Source organism: Aspergillus tanneri (assembly GCF_003426965.1).
Source record: "Aspergillus tanneri strain NIH1004 chromosome Unknown AapTan_8_pilon_pilon_pilon, whole genome shotgun sequence".
NCBI classification, from domain to species: Eukaryota; Fungi; Ascomycota; class Eurotiomycetes; order Eurotiales; family Aspergillaceae; genus Aspergillus; species Aspergillus tanneri.
The window spans coordinates 1,693,880-1,716,281 of NW_022984635.1; the positions used below are offsets into that span (position 1 = coordinate 1,693,880).

Sequence of the window (22,402 nt, forward strand, 5' to 3'; positions counted from 1 at the left end):
ATGCAGAAAAGAAAGGGTCATATAAATGGTTGTAATTATATACTCTGGGCATACAGAAAGGAAAGGGGAGAAGGAGAGGTTTCAAGTCTTCCGGTCAAGGTATATATGCGGTATATGCCAAGAAGGGATATGCGATACTATTAAGAAGGGGAGTTTAAAGAGAGAAGAAGAGAGAAAGAATGAAGAGAAAAAAAATTAGGTCTTCTAGTTCCAAAATAAATGCAAACGCGGCCAACATTTTTATTACCCAATTTGGGTGTAGGATCATTCACAGTGTGTTGCAAAATCTGCCTCTATTGTTTGATATAGTGAATATGTTGATTATATATATTGATGATGCAATGAATAATCTCACGCAGTTTAATGTTTTGAGCATATGCTCAGTATATGCACCGACCGGGGACTGACGCTAGGCCAAAAAGGTCAGCGTGGTCAAGCTACGCTGAAGGGATTCAACATGGTCTAAAAAGTACGGAAAATTTAATTTTAGACCACGCTGAGCCCATGCCAAGAAAAGGCTCACCGTGGTCTAAAAAGGCGGTGGCGGAGGTGGCAGAATTTTAGCCCACGCCGAGGTTTTTTTAGACCACGGCGAGCTGGCACCCGCTTAGTTCTTTGATCCCGATCCCACCCATTGCTGACTAATCGAGGCAATCTATAACTAGTTACATGGGAAAATTAAATGGCGAGCATGAGAAACACACATCAGGAATAATACATATCAAGAATGTTGCTGGAATGGCATGCTCACGTTAGAATGAAGCCCAGGGATATACAACCGAGGATACACACAAAGATACCAAAAAAAACGGTGGGGAGGAATACAACATAGAGAAATGATCCCTGGGGTCATCAAAAATACATAGGAAAAAAAAAAAAAAAAAAATAGACAAAGGAAAACTTAAACGTGAAAAAGACCCCTTCTTCGTCGGTTCGAACTGGGCTTTGTTGTACACGCTGTCATCATTTAAGCCTTCACGGCTTGGTCCCCTTCACCCGATCCCCCTAGGATTGGTTCGCCCTCCAAAGAGCATTTCTCATTGTGCAAGCTGTCTCGGCTTCCTTGACATCTAGAGCCGCCCCGAGGCATCTCCTCGCCGCCATTCAGGCTGTCCGTTGACTTCTTCGCCAATTCTTGCAGTCGGGCCATGACCATGGGGGAGTCGGAGAACAGAACGCCCCCTGGGGAATATGTGCAGGGGCTAGCTCTCTCTTTATCCTCTGTGAAGTCTTCGTGGGCCGCCTCTCGGATGATCCGGGGGAAGGTTCGCAGAATGACATGTCGGCTAGGGTCTTCCTTGGAGCTCAGACATCCTTCCTTGGCCGTTCCATACTCATCCCACTCGTCGTTCAACGTCCCGTCTGCATCGGGGGCCGGAAAGGACGCCAAAATGAGCTCCCGTTCAACACGCGCAAGCCTCCAGGTCTCGGCAGCGAGCTTCACGATTTTCCGCACGTCGATCACCAGCGTGTCGAGGTGTCTGGGGTCCGCAAGATGTTTGACGTGGCTGGTGATTTCGTCGACGATTACGGCCGCCACGACATTGATCGATTGCTTCGCATCCGAGGTTGTGTACGCGGCCTTGAGTGTTTGCTGTCTCCAAAAAGCCTCGCGCCGCACGGACTTCCGTCGGATGTCCATCGACAGAAGTTGGAAGAAAGTGTCCGCTTTGTCGTATCTGCGTCCCAGGGTGAACAGAAATGGATGGAATATCCGGTACGTCAAGGTCTTGGAAACGACGTGCTGCACGTATGCTGCACGCAACTCGCGTGAGGCCGGGGTATTATCCAGGAACGATGGAAGTTCCGGTGGAATCTTGGATAAGATATCCTTGGGAGGATCAATTGGGAGGTACGCAAAGTGCTCCTTGGACAGGGAGACAATAAGACGGGAAAGTTGGCCGAAGCAGTCCAAACTAGATTTCGAATACGTATCAGAGCAGGTACATTTTATAACGTTATCGATATATCATCATTGACATCATCGTCATAATTCTATTAGAAATGACAGAGAAAATGGAAATGAAATGAACAAAAAGAAGAAGAAAAGAGAAGATATAGAGAATGGACGAATTGTGGAGACAAAGGAAAATGGAAGATAATGAAGGAAAAACAAAAAGAGTTATATCACATGTCCACGTCGTAATAAAATAATAGGAAGGAAAAGTGAAAACAAGACGATGGAAAGAGAATCAGGGTACAAAACACATTCTCAATGTACTAGGTCACTTACAAGAACGAATCGCCCTTCGTGCTCTTAAGGTCAGTGGCTTCTCCAAGGCTGTGTAAAGTCTTTCTCAATCTGTCACAGTCATTGTCCAGGTTATCAATAGTGACACGCATCCCTTCCACTGCATGTTGGAGCTGCTTCTCCTTGACAACACTGGCTTCCTCCAGCTTCTTGATCTCATGTTCACAGTTGGTAAGTTCTTCGCATTTGTCTGAGAGCTGCTTCTCCAGGTCGGTCTTCTCGTCGGCCCAGTGCTGCTCCTTTTCGCTGAACTGACTCTCCATTTCGGCCACTTTCTCTTCATGGTTGCGATTGAGAGATTCCATTTCGTTGGCATGTGTCTGTTGGAGATCTTCTACTTCGCTGGCATGGGTCTGTCGGAGATCCTCCACTTCTTTTGCATGCTGTTCGCGCGATTCTTCCAACTCCTTCTGCTTGTTGTCCAGCTCAGTCTTGGTGGAATCTAGCTCTTTCACCTTGGTGTCAAATTCCGACTGCAAAGTGCTGTAGGACTCCTGCATTTGTGCCTTCTCCTTTTCATGTTCTGCTTGCATCGACTCCTGCTGATCGAGTAGCTCTTTTTCGCGCGCTGCCAGGGTTTCAGCCGCTGCCTTCTCATCTTCGGCCTTGATCTCCTCGAAAAGCTCGGTGAGTTCTTGCTTCTGCGTGGCCAAAGCTTCGGCCTTTTCCTCTTTCTGCCTCTCCAATTCTTTCTCATGGGCCTCTTGCGCTTCCTGGATATCGGTGTTCAACGTCTTAACCTGCCCTTCAAGGTCAATCTTCGACTTCGATATCTCCTCGTTTGCTTTCTCGGAATCCTCCAGTCTTTCTTCGATATCTTTCCGTTTGTCTTCAAGGTTCCCCAATTCCATCCGAAGCTCGTTGATAGTGTTCTTCAGTCGGCTAGACTCTTCCGCGCTTTCGTTTGCCGTCTTTCTCATCTGATTTTGCAGAGCTTCGATATAGAAGTCTTTGTGCATCAAGGCCTGTTCATGTTGGCTAGCTATTTGCTTGAACTCAACTTCCCGCGCCTGTAGCTTGCCCTTTGTATTTTTATAACTACCGAGCAGACGATTAATGTCTGGAATAGCATCTTGAATCCTTTGCAAAAGCTCGATTGGCTCGTCATGCTCGGGAGGTGACACTGTCCCCTTTTCGTTGACTCCGTTTCCATTGGCAAAGCCCAAGTCCCGCAAAGCCTGGAAAGACCCTGCGGAGTTTGGGTCCATTGAGCCACGGGGAGTGGGTTGCGTATGTGGTGATGGGTGGGAATAGTAAGCATACTGGGGCAAATACCCAGCAGAGCTCATTATCGGAGAATGATACGCTGTAGCAAAGCTAGGGGCCACCGACGGAGGTGCTGTTGGGGCTGGTGGAGGTGGTTGTGGTGGTGTACCATGGGGTGACATGACTGGTGACATATACACAGCACGGGCAAGGGGACTGCTGATCTTGGGAGAGGCAATCTTCTGCACAGGGGATGTGGCCTTCATAATAGGAGAGATCGTCTTCTGCAATGGTGAAGAAGGCTGCGCCATGGGTGAAGCTTGATGGTAGATGGGAGATGAAATCTGGGCAGGAGAAGAAGCTGCCATTTCCATAGGAAAGGCGCTCTCGGGATTTGGTGGAGCAGGTTGGGCCATGGCTGAGGCTGCCTGCTGCGGTGAAGCTGAAGCGGTCTGTGGCACCGGCGAGGCACGATGGGATAGAGGCCAAGTAGCGTGTTGTTCAGGTTCTGTCTGTGGCTCAGGGGAGGCAGACTTAGATGTCGGCGAGGCAGCTTCTGGTGGAGGCGAAGAAAACTGAGGCTCCGGTGATGAAGGCTTGAAAACTGACGAAGTGAATTCGGGCGCATGCGAAATGCCTCGTGGCGTAGACACAGCCTGTGCTTGAGGTAAAGCTGGCTTGAAAGCTGATGAAGCACCTTCTGGTGGAGGTGATGCAACCTGAGATTCAGACGAAGTAGGTTGAACGGGCAGAGAAACAAATTCGGGGGTAGGTGAACCGGGCTTGGAAGCAGGAGTAGTAGTTTGATGTACAGTTGAAGTGACAGTTGGCTCAGAGAAAGGATTAGACTGGGCGAAAATGTGAGACTCCGATTCTAAAGGAGCGGCGTTTGAGTGAGGTGAGACCGCAGTAGCTTGAGCCTCTGTCAACGAGGGAGATTGCAGAGGAACTGAAATTGGGGCTGATGGGATAACAGGGCTCTGTGGTGCAGTGACTGGTGTCTCCGTGGGCTCTGCTGTGCCACTTTGTCCATCCAGAAAGTCGTCGTTGTTCTCTTGGTTCGCTTCGACCCTCTCAACAGGTGCCTCCCATGGATCTAAATCCTCCAAGTTCGTATTCGCAGGAGCTTTAAAGGTATCGTTCTGTGCATCGTTCTCGCCTGGCGGTTGACTGGTGGGATCAGGGCTAGTCACGAACTGGGCAAAGTCACCATCGTCAACGTCGACAGGTGATTGAGATGGTTTCTCTGTTTCCTCAGCGGCCGAAGTTGCCTCGACAGCAGGTTCTGGCTGCTCCAGTCCTAAGCCTGGCGCAGATGCTGACTCTTCTGATGCAGCAGGCACTGGCTCCGGTTCCGGTCCTACTGTCGACTCCAGTTCCGGTGCAGATTCCGGAAGAGAGTCAGATATAGGTTCTGCCTCCGTTTGTTGGGGATGCACGTCTGTTGGAGACTCTGGTTGTTGTTGATCTTGCTGTTGCTCCTCTTGTTCAGCAGGAAGATCAGATTGGGACGCAGGGGTCTCTGATGTTTCCTGGCTCTTTCCCTTCTTATTCTTCTTGTTACTGCTGGCCTTGCCTTTACCCTTCTTGCCTGACCCCGCCATTATAAGGAACGTGATGCGTGCCCAAGTTTAAGCAATGGCAGCAGAAGACGTGTTTCCAGTGGGCTAAATATCCTGTCAGCAGACTCGATTGGGTGGTGGTTGATTCAAAGAAGTACGTTTGCAAGCGCGTTCGGCGGGTTCAGAAGATATATTCCGAACTGATATGTATACAGGAGGTAGAGGGCCCAGGTGTGATCAATCTAGAAGCGTGTAAAGGTTGTTCGATTACACGATTGGGCAGGAACAAATGGGAAGGGGATGCAGCCCAAAAAAAGAAAAGAAAAAAGGAATAAGAGTGAAAGACCAGCAAGGAAGAGAGAAAGATGCCAAAGGAAATCCCCTAAAGCAGGGGAGTCCGCGAGTGGGCGCAAATAACAAGGATACACGATGGCAGACGCCCGTCGTCAAATACTTGTTTTCAAGCAAGCAGACAATTTCGGAAGGATAGGATTAATATCAACTGGTAGACATTGAAATAGTTGAATTTCAAAGAATGCAATTAAATAAGAACAGAGGGCGAAAGAGAAGATGCCCAGCTAATAATCTATGTCACATCATGCCCAAAAAAGAAACCAGCGCGTCATGAGCGCTACATCCAGCCTCGAGGGGGCTGGTGAGGCGGGAAACGGTCCGATCCGTAGAAAAGAATTGATACCCATCCCGAATGGAGTCGAAACTAGGCCGGAGGTAAGATATACATCCACCGTTTAGGGCGAGAAGGGGGCAACGGAGTGAATCGAAGCCATTTCGTCACCAAACCGGGCAAGGCCCAATGATCTTCCGTTGTAGGTAATCATTGGGCATCAACGAGGTTGTTTCGAGGTGGCAGGATAAAATAGTGACAGATGAATCAACGACACGCACCAGGGGGTAGGAGGGGGGAGGGAGAATGTGGAATAGGGGTAAGACCGAATGCCCTGCCCATTCAGTGTATGGTATCATGTCAAAAGGAAAGAGGAGGCAGGCAGACATGTGGAGTTAGTTGACACTAAATACAGATCGCTGACATGTCGTCTTCAACATCCAGACATTCAACAGCCTGCATGAATGGGCAGACGAGGAAGCCCAATTGGCAATCAGCGAATGGAGAGCAGTGGGGAGCGCCAGCTTAACTGAGTGAGGCAGTTGGTCATGCATCAGCAGCACCACCCACCCCAAGTGCGGTGTAGAATGGCCATTATGGACAAGACAACGCAGCGACCCGCCGAGGCAATGTCGGTCGGTCAATGCATCGAGGGGCACTGCCGTTCTTCCCAACCCCCGGTACAAAAGGAATTTTTCCACAATCCGTGCTGGATTGTCATGGTTTCAGCCGCGGTGTTCATGGAAGAGAGAGAGAGAGAGAAAGTAGAGATGTGAAGAAGACCGCCAAGACCGTGTTGCTGCCCTAAGCCCAATCCAGCGGTCACGTGGACTGCACCTCGAACTGCTCTTGCTCAACCTCACCAGCCCGACAACGAGATATGTATCGTACCTATTCGTCGCCGCCAATTGTCTCTCTCCACACCATGTTTTTCACCAGGCGATCGGTGGCTCCGGCACGGCAGTTACTGCGGAATCAACCCCCTCGACGATTCGACTCCCACGCAGCTCACCATGCTGAGCCTGTGAACGAAAGTTTTGGTGTATGTCATCCCCCTCGACTCCAATAGGAATTACTTTCCCCAGGGGCCAACCTCATGATCCGCTAATATATCGGGCGCTAATCTTGCTGTGGGTGCACGATATAGCGCAGTTTCTATGTCACTATCGGCACATTTGCTTCCGGCTACGTCCTCTACCGACTTCACAAGTCCTCTCAGGAGCCTGGCTCACAGTCGTGGATCTCCAACCTCATTGAGAAGTGGACTCCTTCTGAGAAAGTTTTTGAGCAGAGAAATGCCCTTCACACAGTCGCCATGGAGAAGGCCGCTCACGACCGCCACCTTTTCCTCAGTCAGGGTCCCAGGGCCACCATCGAACTGAAGCAGCCCGAGTAAGTCATGCAATGCCATCTATCGTTCCCCTATATAGAATTCAGCCTAATCATTGTTTACTCTGTAGGGTGAGCTTCAATTCTTCGCCCCCTTACAACGTCCCTGCTGGCTCCGCAGTGGATTTGAGCCATGTTATCACCCACTACGAACATGAAAACAAGGAGAAGGAAGAGGCTCGCGTTGTCCGGATGAAGGATGGAAAATCACTATATGACTAGATAAAATTAAACTTGTGTTTTAGTGAGGAGCAGTGACATGTACATATATTAGGGCAGTCCAAAGTTTCTTTTGTTCGTTGATTTGTTACTTGTGGGTATATCCCAGTGCCTTACTACGTTAAATCAGAGAAAAATAGCAAGGGGAAGAAAAAAAGTCATAAATATGCCTGGATATCATCATTTTAATGTTGTTGGTCTTGCTGCTGGGAGCTCCTTGCTGTGATCTCCAAGATTACCCGTCCAACTCCTTCTGAGTTGATATTCAACTTTTCTTTCACATCCATAGATCCCCGACTAACCTTTTCTAACACTGCCAAAAACTCGTCCACACCACCTCCAACTCCAAAATAGACTTTCTTGGCTGCTATCAATGCTCTACGTTGCCCGCTTCCCTCAGCAGCACGTAATAACGTCGACAGTGTCTCAGAGAATGCACATAATGATGCTGGCGAGTAGATTGTCTCGCTGGCAAGTATCAAGGTCTTGGTTGAAATTCTGCCCGGGGATGACAACACGAGGTCAACAAATGTTGGGGACCAGGCGCCAGAAATAAACTCGACCGTGATTCCTCGTCGTACAAGGTCTTTCTCAAAGTTATCGACCAACTCCGGTGTGATGTCTAGCTCCTCGTCCTGGGCTTGGTGCTCTGGAGAGCTATTGGTCGACAGGACATGCTGGCGCGTGACGACATAGTTCCAAGTCAGGAGCAGATTCGGCAGTGTGACCAGGCGGAGAACTTCGGAGTTGTAATCTGCAAATGTAAAGTGGTATTTCCTTTGAGACTCTGGATTTTCTTGGGAGATCAGTTGCGCGAAAAGAGCTAGTGAAGGTACTGCGGTTCCAGCACCAAGCTACCCTTCGTCAGCCAATATCAAGTAAAATATACAGGTAATGGCAGAAACACCTACTTCGAGGATATGTTGGACTCCTGTTTGGTTCTCATCATTGCAAAATAGTTCATCCTCGCTGACAGCTGATTTCGCCAAGTCCAGAGCACATTCCCAGGTCTTGAAGCCACCTTCATAAAATTGTGGTTTTATGTCTCCTTTTTCAAGCCCGGCGATCAGTTCCTCGTTTTCATGGTCTGCAGTATCCTCTGCCATCAGTTGAGTCCGAACGTCAAATACTTCACGACGAGCAATCGGAGGCACTTCAGGCACTGTTCCTGCGGCCTGGTTTTCTAGTCCGTTCAATTCCAAGAGATTGTATGCAATTTGAGACGGAAGGCTTGAAGTCTGCACAATGGTTACGTGTTTGCTGGGAAATCGCAAGAACGAAACAAAAGAAGACAACTGGAAAGTTTGCAAACGCCCTCTCTCCTAGACAATAGCAGCTAAGAAGAATCGATGCCAGTTTTACATCGCGAGACATTCTATAGTGCGAACTTACCCAATCTTTCATATCATGCTTTCTGGCTCCCACAAGCGAAGGAAGTGCATCGTCATTTCCCTGGGGAAGTGATACGTTCTCCGTAGAATTGAACTCCGACTCATCAATATCGATATCGTCCCCAGAAAAGCCAAAACTGAACGTCGATGCCATTACCTCTATCAACGTGGGTTGGTATAGTCTTAAAAGTTGACGAGATGGATGAGAGTATCGCAGCTCAGTCCAATTCACAGGCTTTATTAAACGCTATGTAGCAATGCAAGAGGTTTTGCTTCCCGGTACACACTGTGGTTTTATTGCCAGATTAATTGTTCCGAAATTATCTGGGGTTGATACCAGCTTTTCCTCGTCGAGATTTTTGCTTCATGTAGCGGATGACTAAGCACCTATCTGTTCTGATGCGTAACTAAATGAGAACGATCGGAATTCTCCATGGCATTTCTTACGTATTACAGTTATAAAGCATAAGGAAAATGCTTCAATACAAACAAAAAAAATACATATCATCATTAATTCGGTCTATAGATATAACTCTATCGCTCTAGCATTATGCATATCTTATTTAGTTAACGCCATTCGCCGCCCGGCTGGCAGCCACGGCCTTTTCAAGTGCCTGCAGCGCGTCGGACCTAAGATCTTCAGCATCCTCAATTCCACAGCTCAGGCGGACAAGGTCGTCGAAAACTCCAGCGGCCTCACGCTGATCCTTGGGGATACCGGCGTGAGTCATGCTCGAGGGAACCTCGCAGAGACTCTCCACGCCTCCCAAGCTTTCAGCCAAAGTGAAAACCTTGGTATACTGGCAGAAGAGGTGAGCAGCCTTCTGGCCACCCTTGAGACGGAAGCTCAGCATACCACCGCCCATACCCTGACGGTGCTGCTTGATAGCAATGGCACGATGGGGGTGAGAGTCGATACCGGGGTAGTTGACGGCCAGCACATGGGGGGACGCCTCGAGGGCTTTCGCAACGGTCGTTGCGTTGGTGCTGGCCTCCCGAGCACGAAGGTGGAGAGTTTTGAGACCTCGGTGGGCCAGCCAGCAGTCAAACGCCGACGGAACAGCGCCAATGGCGTTTTGGAGGAACGAGAGACGCTCTTTCAAGCTGTCCGAGTTGAATGCAGCCACGCCCATCAAAACATCCTAGTTTACAGTCAGTCAGCCCGTCGCTAACCACTGGGGAAGAGCATCACGCTGTCCACTTACAGAGTGGCCGTTGATATACTTGGTAACCGAATGCACGACCAGATCAGCTCCATGGTCCAAGGGGTTTTGGAGATAGGGGCTCATGAAAGTGTTGTCGACCACAACCAAGATTCCGTGGCGATGTGCAATCTCAGCCACTTTGCGGATATCCACCAACCCCAGAGTTGGGTTGGACGGGGTCTCAATCCACACCAACTTGGTCTCATTTGGCCGGATCAGATCTTCCACATGCAATTCGATCGTCGGCGAGAACGTCACGTGCACGCCGTGGGCTGACGCGACCTTGGTGAAGTAGCGGTGCGTGCCACCGTAGACATCTGAAACCGAAACGACGTGCGAACCCGCAGCTAGGGACTGCAGGATGATAGCAGTGGTTGCCGAGCCGGAGGAAAAGGCCAGGGCATATTTCGCATGTTCGAGGGCAGCGACAGCCTCCTCAAAGTTATCACTGGGCCGCAGTCAGTACTCCAAGGCTATACGAACTGCTTCTTTCTTTTCCTTGTTTTTCTTGTTATTTGTTCCAAGGATCTAGTGCACTCACCGATTTGGGTTGGAGCTCCGCGTATACTCGTAAATGCCGACAGGATTGCCGACGCTGGTCTGGGCATAGGTGGTGGAAAGAGAGATCTAGAGGTCTCTCGTCAGCCGGTGATCACCAAAAACAGGCGGGTTCAAACTGACAGGGGCGATAACGGCACCCGTGGTAGGGTCGTGAGGGGCGCCAGCGTGGACAGCCAACGTGCCAAATCGGCGATCCTGGGCTGCATCACCGTTGGAGTTGGAGGGTAACTTCGCGTCGGCGGTCATTATCACGGGACTGAGGGGTAAGAAGGGAGGAAGATTCGAGTCGAGTCGCGGGAAAGTATTTCTCCTGGTACAATCCGTCTGTTTGCGAGTGGCCTCTTTCACTTTGGCACTCGATGCAATCACTAAATTAGAATAAATTCAAATCAAAACAGATGACCGGAATCGACTTTCAACTATATATAACTAATAACTATATCAGTGATGACTGTCTTCGGACTCCAGAGCCAATGATTTGTAAGGGAGGGGAATTTTCTTCTAGAAGCGACGGGCGTCCGGTGAGACGGATCTCTCCAATTTAATCCAACCAAATCTTGATCTGACGGAAAATTCTTTTCTTCTCGGCCTGGGTTTTTTTTTTTTTACGTTTTGCCTTCCGCATTCTGAAGAACCATAGGGCAAGCGTGGATCAGTTCCAGAGTAGCGCCTAGGTTACGACTCCACCGCTTGTTATGGCGCTCTCCGGGCCTAACCGACTGGAATGACGATCTTGTTTCGGCGGCCGACGTGAGAGTTTCATACATAGTACACTTAGTTGGTAATGGCAACCGATTTGTTCATAGATCATGACCTTGCTTTTCATCTGCGGATGTTACTAGCAACGCTGGGTTCGAAGCGAAAGCCAACGAAACTGCAAATGGCCATGACAGGCCTGTCAGATGATTGTACTTCTAATACTGTATCAAATTTTTGTTATGGAATCATAGGAAATTCAAGAACATTAGACAAACCAACTATTCTATTTTCTTCCTATACCTCGCTGACCACTGCAGTCGTTCCAATGGAGCATGTAGGGACTGGAAGAACTTGGCGACTGTCTTGTTCTTTTGAGAAGGTATACATGATCACTCCCTGAGAAAAATACCTCATATGCCTTGATCTTCCTGGGTCTATTTTGAAAGATATCGCAAAATCTATGAGTATTGGCACCGGAATACCGGAAAACTTGGAACCAGAGAATTTGCCCAGGGATTTAATTAATTCTGATCGGCCTTTTGCTTCTGTTATCTTGTATGGATATTTGGGCAGACATTGGCGAACTACCAGCACAAAATAAAAGAGGAGCGCCTCAGGTGAGCTACATGACGACTCATTGGGCAGCTTCTTGAGTGCCCTCCCGTAAAATCCTGTGTGCGTATAGCAATATTCATACCAAGGTGATTTTTCATCCAGCATTCGCAAAAAAAAAGTGTAGAATAGAAAGAAAAAGCAATTCTGCTCTTCCAGAATTATAAATAGCCAACCCTACTAAAATAGAAAACTTAAGGAGAATTCATTATCACTCATTACCACCAAGAGATTGGGCCCAACCCAGCCATTTGCATCGAACCCTGTAGTCTGATTAGCAGCTGGTAAGTCGACACAGACTAGAAAGAACTCCGACTTACAATGATAGAGTACGGGGGTTTCCGCTCGTTTGCGGCACCATCGCCTAGGTCCGGAGCATTTGGAATCTGGTCATGCCATTCCTCCATCTCAACTCGGAACCGAACAACTTCTCCAACGTCAAAGTAGAACGTGGAGCCATCTTCATTTTCCCATATCCAGACTTGATCCGCATAGTCACTGTGGCGTATTAGTATCACCCAAGATCTGGCTCTTCGGAGGACGACTCACAATCTAGCGCCGTCTAGGAGAAGATTTGGGGGGACAAGTATATCATTAAAGAACTCTACACCGACTATGATAGAGTGAGTGGGTGCAGAATAACGGGTGATATTTTCCAGTACATACTTTTAATGCCAAACTCCGTACCACTAGAGATCTTCCCTAGCATGATCTCACCCTTGAAGGGCCGAAAAACAATTAGGCGAAATTTAACTGTGATGGACTCAGCCTTCTTGTTCTTTTTGTTCAACATAGAATCATTCACACCACAGCTGGGATTGCTGGTTAACAGGCGTACCGTTCACATTAACCAGGCCAGTACCATGGCCAATTAGTCCGTCGGACGACTCTAGCAAGTCGTAGAAACCGATGCACAAGCCAATCTTTTGGATAACCTTTACAATAAAGCTGTCAGCTGATGCCAATTCAGCGAGACTGGTCTGAAAACGGCACAGTTACATACTTTATTGGCGTATTTCTCGTTGATGTTGTCTTCAATGGCCACGGAACTATACTTCGAGAAGTCCTCGGGGGAGATCTGAATCAGGTCTGAGATGGTTGTCTGTACAAGGGTAGTCAGAACATGCTAGAGATTCACAGGGGAAAGCATAGAGAGGGAGAGATCTATGCAACTGACAAGAATAAACATGATGTATTAAAATATCACGGAACGGAACGGTAGGTGTGGTTGTCTATTCCAATACACAGCAGAAGAAAAGTGTACGGTGAGTGAATTCCATATTCAGGACTCGACGCTAGACTAGATATATGATCCAGGCCACCTGGTTTATGTTTTCAGCCACTTCTGACCCATGATAGGACCGACAGAGGAATATGAATGGCAGGTTCCCATAACGGACTTAATGAAAATGGCCAATCGCAAACCGCTGGTCCGCCTGATTTTATTTTTCTGCCGGACATATATGGCCATCACGTGATTTACAACTTATTCTCCGCCTTGGTCTCGGAACGGAAAAACCGACTGTATTAGGGACTGACGAAGAGGAGGAGCAACTTTTCGATTTCGCCAAACATGCTATGAGGATGGCGCTTATGCCGTCTTTTTTGGAAGATCGACAGAGGTCTTCGCGCTATGAATCCCCAGGGGTTCTCTTTTCCTCCCCCCCCTCCCCCCCCCTCCCGGCAGCAATCACAGCAACATCCGTATAACCAACAGCATGTTGCCCTTCCTTCACAGTACGGACAGGGCCATTATGGCCAGCGACGTGGACGCGGCGGCAGTGGGAACAATCGGGGCCGTGGAAGGGGATATGGAAATAGAGGAGGAGGAGGAGGAGGTCGAGGGGGCCATTACATGTCTACTCCTACGACGACACCTTCCTCTACCGGTTACACTCCGATGAGCTATGCAGGTTTCGCACCCCAACCGTTGGTGCCTCCTCAGCAGGCGATACCAACACCGCAGTTTACGCCGTCGCAGTCCTCGAACATCCAGAACTCTCGCAATGCCTCTTCCTTCACCTCACAGCAAACATTCACGCAAGTTCGCACCACTCATGGTCCACCTTACCAGCGTCGGCCAAGTTACGATGCGGCGTACGGCACTCCGGCAGCCCAGTCAACAACTCCCTATGCTTCCATAGTTCCTCCTCAACAGTCTGCAACTTTGGCGCCACCACCGATGATGGGCCCACCCATGCGCTGGGGGTTCGAGAATGCAGGTTCCGTTGCCGGAGAGTATACTGCGGCTCAGCATGGAAACCAACGGGGCCCGCGTCCATTCGGTGCTTATGGTAGCAAGGCTTCCGTGGGATCTACATCAGTACAGCATGCAAATAAGCGTGACCATACCTCAGCTTTCGGAATGCCACGGTCAATCGGACCTCGAGTTCCCGCGCCACCTCCCGTCCCGAGCTTTGGCAATCCTTTGCCGTCAAAACCACCTCCACCAGTTGACGCTACCAAGAAACCCAACAAAAAAAAGAGAAAACATAATCAACTGGGACTGACACCGAAGACAGAGGAGCATGAGTCTAGTGAAGAAGAGGAGGATGTAGATGACGAGGCGAGATTGGCCCTAGGAGGTGCTGGGGCTGCAGCTCCATTGCAATTTACTTATAAGGGACGCACGGCTACTTTGCGGACACCTGAAGAAATTGCCTCTTGGATTGAGGAACGAAAGAAACGGTTCCCCACTCAGGCGAGAATTGCGGAGAAAAAGAAGGCCATGGAGAAAGTGAAGAAAGCACGAGAAGAAGCGCAACGACAAATGGAGTCGCAGAAACAGGAGGCAAGACGTCTGCAGAAGAATAATCCGGGCCAGAAGGGGCAAGCAGAAACCGCGAATCCGGTGGATGCGGCTGCAAGAGCGAAGCAGAAGGCCGATAGGCTGCGGCGAAAGCTCTTGAAGGAGCAAAAACGGGTGGAAAAGGCGGAGGCAGATGCCGAGCGGGCTCAGATGCGAGTTGAGGAACTGCAGAAGGGACAGGTCGACGTTAGTACGGTGATAACTCCCGAAGATGACCAACCTCAGCCGGAGGCTCAAAGCAACCTGGATACGACGACCCGCACGGCGCAAGAGCTGCAGGACCAGCCTTTGGAGTCTGGGAATATCGCCAATGGAGGTGCTGAAACGGCCAACGGAGCTATTCCTATGCCAATATCAGGCATCGAGCCAAGCCATGAACACATGTCTGAAGCCGCTGTGTCGTCTTCGGACAGCTCTAATAGCAGTGATTGGACATCGTCGAGTGGATCAGATGTCTCCTCTTCAGGCTCCGATGACAGCGACGATGACTCCACGCCAGAAGAAGCCACTTCTCGCCGCGAAGGACCCGAGCGAGTGGCACCGCCTGCGCGCGAGGCAAAGAAAAGGGTATGTCGGCACTATGCTCGAACTGGACGCTGTCTGCATGGGGACAAGTGTAAGTTCCTACACCAAGCACCCCAACGCAGAGCCAAAGCGAAACCTGTGGAGAAAAAGGGGAGGAAGGGACTCTTGCAAGCGGTATGTATCACACACCCCTTACCCTTTTCATTCTCGTTTGTGCTTACCAATATGCTAACGCGTACTGGGACTTTAGCTTCTTGACCGCCAAAAAGAGGACAATGATAGAAGGGCAATGGAGGTAATCATGTGGTTGGGAGAGAACGGATACCTAGAACCTCCTCAACAGAACAAGGAGGACGCTTCAGAGAAATCGGGCGACGCAAAGGTCACCCAAGATACGAACGAGAGCCAGAGACTATCAAAGAAAGCGATGTCGGAGCAGGCCACCATGTCTACTGCTCAACAAGTGGCTGCAATGCATAGTATATAATGCAAGCCTTGCTGCTCTAGCGGTAGGCTAGAATTGCTGATCTATCTGTAGATTTTAATGTCTGTCTTTCACAGGACAGGGGCGATGAGTTCGTACTTACAGTTACGGGCTATTAAGGGCTATAGAACTTTCTACCTCTAGTGTGTTAGGAATTGAATATCTAAACTCTGTTGACCAACCAGCTGCAACTCCGTGGAAGAGCGCTTGACAGAGAGAGATATGGTTCAAGAGATTGTTCTAACTCCTCGAAGGGGGCTCTTTCAAGTCGTCAACGGCTAGAGAGTCCTGTAGTTGGTCTAGATGTAACAACAAGCCTTCGACATGCAAGATTGCAAGCCATTTGGGTCCTTTCGCCCAAAGTTCCGCTTAGCCCTTGAGCCAGTTAGTTCCAGGATGTATGTACATGGCTCACCAGGATATGCATTTCCGACAAACCGCGAGATAGAAATGTGCCTCCATACCTATGCTTCGCAATCTAACCACTGTATTGGACCAAATGGACCCGAATCTCCCTGGGCGTTGACACGGCCAAGGCCTTTTGTTGACGGCTTTAAGATTACAATAGATTTAATTACTCTCGTTGTCGTAGTCGTCGTCATCCTGGTAGGCTCTTCCGGCTCGAGAAATGGGGACTGCTAGACAATTCATGGTGTACAGCCTCATTCTCCCGCAAGGATATTTATCAGTATCCCGGTGCTTGACCCTGGAGTAGGCGTTGAGGCTGGCTGTGCCTGCTCGGGCTTCAGCTAATAATACACTTTGCTTGGTCGTTTAGAAGCCCTTATAAAACAACTGTATCTTTCTCCTGATTGTCGGTTTCGGTTATTGTGCTACCGTTTCTTTCATGTTTGATGTGTAATCCTGTGTGGGAACAACCCCCTATGGTTTTTGTTTTTTTTTTTAAATCTATTTTTTTATTGATGCCTCCAACCTTCTCCAACAACAGATGTCAGATGTCTCTGTTAGGGATTGTCTTGAGCCCTTTGTGTCGGTGGAGTATATTATTAAGAAACTCGTGCTCAAACTCAACGAACCAGTTCCTTGTTTGGATCTTATCCCTGTTTCAAAGCTGTTTTATGGTGATCGGACAACGTGTTCGTAGTTCAAAGTAGGACCCTGCGGAGTACTCGAAAGTAGCTCTGACAGTACCTTGTTACAAAGTTGCGACATTGCTATTTGGTTGGATATGTTTCTCTTTCCTGCAGACATGGAGACGCGTTTTGCACTTGAACATCAAATGATGATTCGTCGCTATAACAATTGAAAAGCTTACCCAGGGAGCTAGGCAAGTGCTCCGTAGGGACACCACTGTAGCCACTCTAGACTTGGTAGTTAGAGGATGAACCGGTTCTGGTTCCTCATCGGATCCGCGGATTAGGTGGCACTTAGTACTCCGTAATTGTACCAGAATTAGGGCATTTCCGCTACACACCACCAAATTTCCAGCAACCAACCATTTGTAGGCAGATTGACGAGGTCTATCTTTTGCTCAGGTCCTAGGAGGTCACATGACGGAGCCCACCGTTATCGCTACACAGACGCTACCCTACCGTACGGAGAAAACGCCCTACTAGCGAAAGGGGTAGAATCCATTCCTACTAACCAATCAAGCTCGCTAGGGCAACTTAAGATAACTAATTTCCCTAGGATCCCCGCCCCAATAGTTCTCTCACTAGTGATCATCCGCCAAACCTTGAGAAATGGGAATTTTTTTCTTACAAAAACTATTTTATTTTTTGTTTATTTTTTTGACTTTTACCCTTATCCAGACCTTCTGTCCATCTGTGCTGTATCGGATCGCACCATCTCGTTCATGACTAAGTATCTGTATCATCAGTGTTTTATTCTTGCGTACTCCAACGGCTACCTAGAAAGGAATCCTCCACTCTTCGGACGGACAGACAGGCATCAAGTTGAACTACCTCGTTCTATTATTGTCCACCAGTTTTTGCCTCCGCCCAGTCACGATTCTCGCTGTCAGGTGCCCTCCATGGTTCCAACGCCACTCTATGCCGGGCCAGACAGCCTGTCCGAACTGGCCCACACTAACCTTCGACAAAAGGGATCCGGACTGGCCTTTTACCGGGTGGCTCTAAATTGGGGTGGCCACGTGAAGTGTGCTAGTCCTAACTAGGATGATTCTTTTAATTTGACCCCTCCCTCTCAGCTGTCATTGGTGGGATGGCTCCTCATTTTTAGTGCGGAGCCACTCCGGTGGATGTCCGGAGTTGCCCTAGTGCGTACGGATGATAACTATTTTTCCCGGAGTATCTCTCCTTGTCTGCCTGCCTAGAGGTGGTACCTGCAGCAGAAAGACTTCCTACTGGTTTGGGTAAGGCAAGTACCCTTGTTGGGTTGGAGTACCCAGGATTAGTATACATAGTCTCGCCTGCCCCCCCAAAACCTTCTGTTCTTTCGATCCTTCCACTTGTCTACTTCTTCATTTCCCCTTCTTTTGTATTTTCTTCCAGACATTCGTTTGCCAATCTGGTTGGATTCAACAGTCATTCCTTCGCACTGTCTCTTGGATACCACCCGCGTTTTCCGTTCCTCTAGACCATAATAACCCCATCGTTATCAGTATCGGTTTCTTTAATTGAAATACATACTCCTGCACTCTACCAAAATGCGTTCCGTCTTCTACCTGACTCTCAGCGTCTTTGCCACCCTCGCGGCGGCCGCCGAAAAGGCCAACCCTTTCAACATCCCTCCCAGTGGATATTCATTCACCGCTGGTGAAGCGACTACCCTCAACTGGGAACCGACTACCAGTGGAACTGTTACCTTGCGGCTTCAATGGGGCGCCGTCCTGACCCCGAACTCGGGTGTGGCTATTGCTCGTGAGTTCTCATATATATCTCCGGCTGCCTCAGAAGGACCGTGTATGCTAATCTAGATTTTGCAGAAAGCATCCCCAACTCGGGAAGCTTCACCTGGACTCCCCCTGCCAACCTCGCCGCTCAGCCTGATTACACGGTTGAGATCGTCTCGGATGACGACAACGGTGCGGTCAACTATCTCCCACGTTTCACCGTCTCCGGTGCCACTGGCTCTGAGACTACGAAGAGTGATGCGACGACGACTGCCCCCAAGACCACCGCCTCGTCTACTTCGACTTCTGAGAAAACCACCAGCTCTTCCAGCTCCTCCAGCTCCAGCACCAAGAGCCCTAGCACCTTGTCGACCACCACCACCAGCCCTAGCACTCCTTCTGGCACTACCTCCACCCCCGAGGCTAAAACCACTACGACTGGCACCTCATCCCCCTCGACTTCCGTGGTCTCCACCACGCCCGCTTCTAGCAGCGCCAGCCCTTCGGCAACCATTGTGCCTAACGCGAATGCGGGTGCGGCCAACCGCGTCTCTGGTGCCATGATGGCCCTTGTTCTGGGCGCCATTGCTGTCTTCTAAGTTGCGCCTCGTGTGACATTAGCGCTTTGGACTCTTCTATCAATTGCATGGGTTATGATCCGGTTGTCTTCTCTATACCGCTTCCACGTTTTACTTAAGTTACTTTGCTTTAAGCCATTCGCTTCGTATTCCCCCCTCCCACCCTTTTTTTATATTATTTTTCCTTTATCTGAGTGGGTGTCCTGATGTCCTTTGGATATCGAAATCAATTGCCTTGGAAGCAACGCATTCACCATTTTCTCTTTCTGCACCTAGGCCCATGCTCTCGAGGCCCTGCATTACATAATTACCATTTTTTACTTCTGTGTCGTCCGATTGACGGACCGAAAGGGCGGGTTCCTGGCATACGGTATGTACTACTATGTAGATATGTGGACTGTGTAATGAACAATTCGTCGAGTGCGTAATTATGGAATAGTAAAAGTTCATCATGAGATTACCATTGGATCCGCATTTCTGTGGGGTGTTTTCTATCAGACGAAATCGAGATAACGAGAGCCACGCCCATGGAATATTGAAAAGATTAGAATCTGTTCCCTCCCTTGGCCTGTACCGTTGGCAAGATCCACTCTTATAGGAAGCCAATCAGAGCGGGATGAGAGGGAAATTAAATGGCGTTCTCGCGGTACTACCACAAACCGAGGTAGGTAAGGTAAGAGTAAGGGTGAAGCACTGATCAAGTACAGTACATACAGGTTCATTTAATGCTACCAGGTAATTCAAATAACTCTATCTCTGGAGTGAAATTTGCTAGTTTTGATGAGAGAATAACTGTCTTAGGAGTGTAGGTCCTGAATTACTTAGCCTTAATAGAATGGTACAGGTATATACAATAGGGGCTAAAGGCATTTACATCTGATTTACATTTACATGTTCAGCCTAGGCAATTCTGTAGGATAAAATTACAATTATCTATGTAGGTAGGTAGGTTTTACCTGCCTGGGTAATAGGTTAAATAACAATTAATGGAATCAATAGAATTAAATTAAATTCAAATTAAACTAAATTCGTCATACAGAGCAAGGACACCAAGGACCAAACAGAAAGAAACCTACCTAGAATTGGGAGATTGTGATACGGTGATTGAGAACTTAGAACTGGGGCAGGGTGATGATGATCAGCGTGATTATCTCCTGGGTGTGGACAGAGCTAAATAAATAAATAATAATCATGACAGTGATGGTAATGCTATAATAAAAGTAGAGTAGGTTATTTTCCATAGTTTATTTATTTATTTAATATTTTTGTCCCTATGGGTACCTAGACTCTACTCAAAGTAATCACCGTGTACTAGATTGGTCGAGCTCCTTTTGAGTGCTTAGTAAAGACTGTTACTCTGGATACAATAGACAAGTCCTACATAGTAAAGGAGAGGTAATATTAGAAATAAACAGGTACTAATGGTGGTCTTAGTTCAGGTAAGACAATCTCAGAGTCGTACAGAGAATCCAGTGACACAATCAACCCAGGTACCCGTCATTATTAATATTATTTTACAAAAAGGGGCATTTCTAGTCGTGGTGCCTAGTTTGTACGACGAGTACATTCAGCAGGTACTGGGTAAAATGATAAGGATCTGCAAGGGCCTGCAAGGACCTGCAATCACTGCAGCGAATATGTGTACTCGAGGAAGCTGCACGTGAAGATACTGGGGGTCGTACAAGTCGAGCAGTGAACCCTTACATGGTAGAAAGGGGTGTTTTATATCAAATTGAATCGGTACGTATCTGGCCTGAAGGCTGAATATGGCTTTTCCTGTTTGTCTTAAGGTATCCTAAATACTGGCGTTGTATATTTGCAATGATTCTACGGAGTACATTCTAACCTAGGGAACTATAACTTACAGTAAAGGTATGAGATATCATGTTCATGCATTATGATATATATCTAATTGTAAGAGTCATGACAAGTCGCACAGTAAACATCAGGGGAATCGTAACAGAAAAAAAAAAAAGGTCATGGCACCTCACTATGCGGTCCACTGGGGGCATGCACGCTTGATAAATCTCATAAACTTCCAAAACCCAACGGCATGCTCAACATTGCCATGGGGGTCGGTCACTTGTTCAGGAAAAGCGATGCCCGCGCCATGCAAGCCCGAGATGACTCGTCCCTGATGGTCATGGAAGTTGCCTGTTTCCGAGTCATATTCTGGCACCAGGGCGTGCCCGTTTACGGACAGCTCTGGGAGGGGGTCACGGGTGAACCCGATGGCCTGCACGAGGTGTGAGCATGACGGCAAATGCCGTTCATACTGTGCTGCCTCCTGGTCTCTTCCGCAATCCACCTTGGTGACAAACTGGCCCGCCTCGGACTGGGGAAGCATTTCGTCCTCCAATTGCTGACGCGCGAAATCGGCCGCCAGACCCTTGAGGCCGGTATTGTCCCGGAGGATCCAACCGTCCATATACTCGGCATACCGAAGAGGATGCCGTGTGAACCACTTGACGCGCAGATGGGGATGGGAAGAGCGCGCTAAATCTACCAGGTTGAGGAGAGCCAAAATGGCACTATGAGAGGCTCCCACAACGGCAACGGTATGGGGAACGTTGCGGGGCAGGTACGAGGCAAGATCGCTGGGCTTCAACACTACATCTAGGTCCAGCCGTTGAATGTCGTGTCCAGCGACAGGAATGGAGACCTCCGTTGGCGATGAACCAGTGCACAGAATGAGTCTGGGGGTGACCACCTCTATTTCATCGCGAGAATCCTGACGCATGATCCGAACTGTCCAGGACGAGGTCTATAAGAGAGGCCACAGAAGATTAGCCAGCGGTTACGAGGTTTTCCAAAACCCTAGGATCCTAGACTGACATTTTCCACCAGATTGGCAGCAGTGACAAATCCCTGACAGGGATAGACTTGATCCATCTTGACGATACCGTCCGAAAGACCCTTGAGCATATCTGCTGCATGATGCAGATGACAGGTTTTCTCTTGGTCGAGTTTGGCTAGAGTGGAGAAAGCGCTGGGGATGCGGGTGCTGTTGATGACGGAGCGGAAGGGCTGAACTGCAGTGGCATATGCCTGGAACAGCGACACTTTGGTATTACTGGAATGATCCAAACCCGTGTCAGTCGAGAGCGTCCCTCTTCCGACGCCTTGGATAGATTGCCTCACCTAGGGACCTCACGGTATTTGCGGTTAACGCGACCTCCCTGGAAATACGGATCGACCCAGGCAATTTTGCCTCCTAACTGCTTCTCAAGGAGATTTCCCATCACAGCCAAGCCAGCAGGGCCGGCTCCTACGACAACAGCAGCGCATCTCTGGGGGGGACTCATTTTTCCACACGTAGTAGACCACGAGGGAAAGGGCCGGGGAATATGAAAATGATCGCTACAAAAAGGAAAATAGACAAAAAAAACAAAAAAAAAAAAAAGGACACAGTGCTTCAGGTATTTAGAATACCAGGATAGAAATGGCAACGAATTTATAGTGGGAGCAGAG

At 48.8% G+C, this 22,402-nt stretch overlaps 8 protein-coding genes across 8 annotated transcripts; 3 read left to right on the plus strand and 5 right to left on the minus strand.

The window, feature by feature from the left end:
* Nucleotides 1-967: 967 nt before the first annotated feature.
* On the minus strand, nt 968-5,061 carry ATNIH1004_011163 (uncharacterized protein; the record flags this gene model as incomplete). Its single annotated transcript, XM_033575729.1, has 2 exons — nt 968-1,916; nt 2,234-5,061. The coding sequence occupies 2 exons, from the start codon at nt 5,059-5,061 to the stop codon at nt 968-970; spliced, it is 3,777 nt and encodes a 1,258-aa protein (XP_033421584.1).
* Nucleotides 5,062-6,569: 1,508 nt separating this feature from the next.
* Nucleotides 6,570-7,255, plus strand: ATNIH1004_011164 (putative NADH-ubiquinone oxidoreductase 178 kDa subunit; the record flags this gene model as incomplete). The annotated part of the gene is made up of 3 exons (XM_033575730.1): nt 6,570-6,686; nt 6,792-7,036; nt 7,105-7,255. The coding sequence occupies 3 exons, from the start codon at nt 6,570-6,572 to the stop codon at nt 7,253-7,255; spliced, it is 513 nt and encodes a 170-aa protein (XP_033421585.1).
* Nucleotides 7,256-7,437: 182 nt separating this feature from the next.
* Nucleotides 7,438-8,797, minus strand: ATNIH1004_011165 (protein-histidine N-methyltransferase; the record flags this gene model as incomplete). Its single annotated transcript, XM_033575731.1, has 3 exons — nt 7,438-8,106; nt 8,164-8,574; nt 8,645-8,797. 3 exons carry the CDS (start codon nt 8,795-8,797, stop codon nt 7,438-7,440), a joined length of 1,233 nt encoding a protein of 410 aa, XP_033421586.1.
* Nucleotides 8,798-9,206: 409 nt separating this feature from the next.
* Nucleotides 9,207-10,655, minus strand: CYS3 (cystathionine gamma-lyase CYS3; the record flags this gene model as incomplete). Its single annotated transcript, XM_033575732.1, has 4 exons — nt 9,207-9,785; nt 9,849-10,296; nt 10,390-10,475; nt 10,530-10,655. The coding sequence occupies 4 exons, from the start codon at nt 10,653-10,655 to the stop codon at nt 9,207-9,209; spliced, it is 1,239 nt and encodes a 412-aa protein (XP_033421587.1).
* Nucleotides 10,656-11,938: 1,283 nt separating this feature from the next.
* On the minus strand, nt 11,939-12,909 carry RPC25 (DNA-directed RNA polymerase III subunit RPC25; the record flags this gene model as incomplete). The annotated part of the gene is made up of 7 exons (XM_033575733.1): nt 11,939-11,983; nt 12,041-12,218; nt 12,270-12,333; nt 12,387-12,473; nt 12,559-12,655; nt 12,724-12,822; nt 12,898-12,909. 7 exons carry the CDS (start codon nt 12,907-12,909, stop codon nt 11,939-11,941), a joined length of 582 nt encoding a protein of 193 aa, XP_033421588.1.
* A 711-nt stretch (nt 12,910-13,620) lies between these two features.
* On the plus strand, nt 13,621-15,657 carry ATNIH1004_011168 (CCCH zinc finger protein; the record flags this gene model as incomplete). The annotated part of the gene is made up of 4 exons (XM_033575734.1): nt 13,621-15,096; nt 15,145-15,228; nt 15,305-15,533; nt 15,593-15,657. The coding sequence occupies 4 exons, from the start codon at nt 13,621-13,623 to the stop codon at nt 15,655-15,657; spliced, it is 1,854 nt and encodes a 617-aa protein (XP_033421589.1).
* A 2,510-nt stretch (nt 15,658-18,167) lies between these two features.
* Nucleotides 18,168-18,952, plus strand: ATNIH1004_011169 (GPI anchored serine-threonine rich family protein; the record flags this gene model as incomplete). Its single annotated transcript, XM_033575735.1, has 2 exons — nt 18,168-18,381; nt 18,447-18,952. 2 exons carry the CDS (start codon nt 18,168-18,170, stop codon nt 18,950-18,952), a joined length of 720 nt encoding a protein of 239 aa, XP_033421590.1.
* Nucleotides 18,953-20,921: 1,969 nt separating this feature from the next.
* Nucleotides 20,922-22,236, minus strand: ATNIH1004_011170 (uncharacterized protein; the record flags this gene model as incomplete). The annotated part of the gene is made up of 3 exons (XM_033575736.1): nt 20,922-21,695; nt 21,767-22,004; nt 22,073-22,236. The coding sequence occupies 3 exons, from the start codon at nt 22,234-22,236 to the stop codon at nt 20,922-20,924; spliced, it is 1,176 nt and encodes a 391-aa protein (XP_033421591.1).
* Nucleotides 22,237-22,402: the final 166 nt, after the last annotated feature.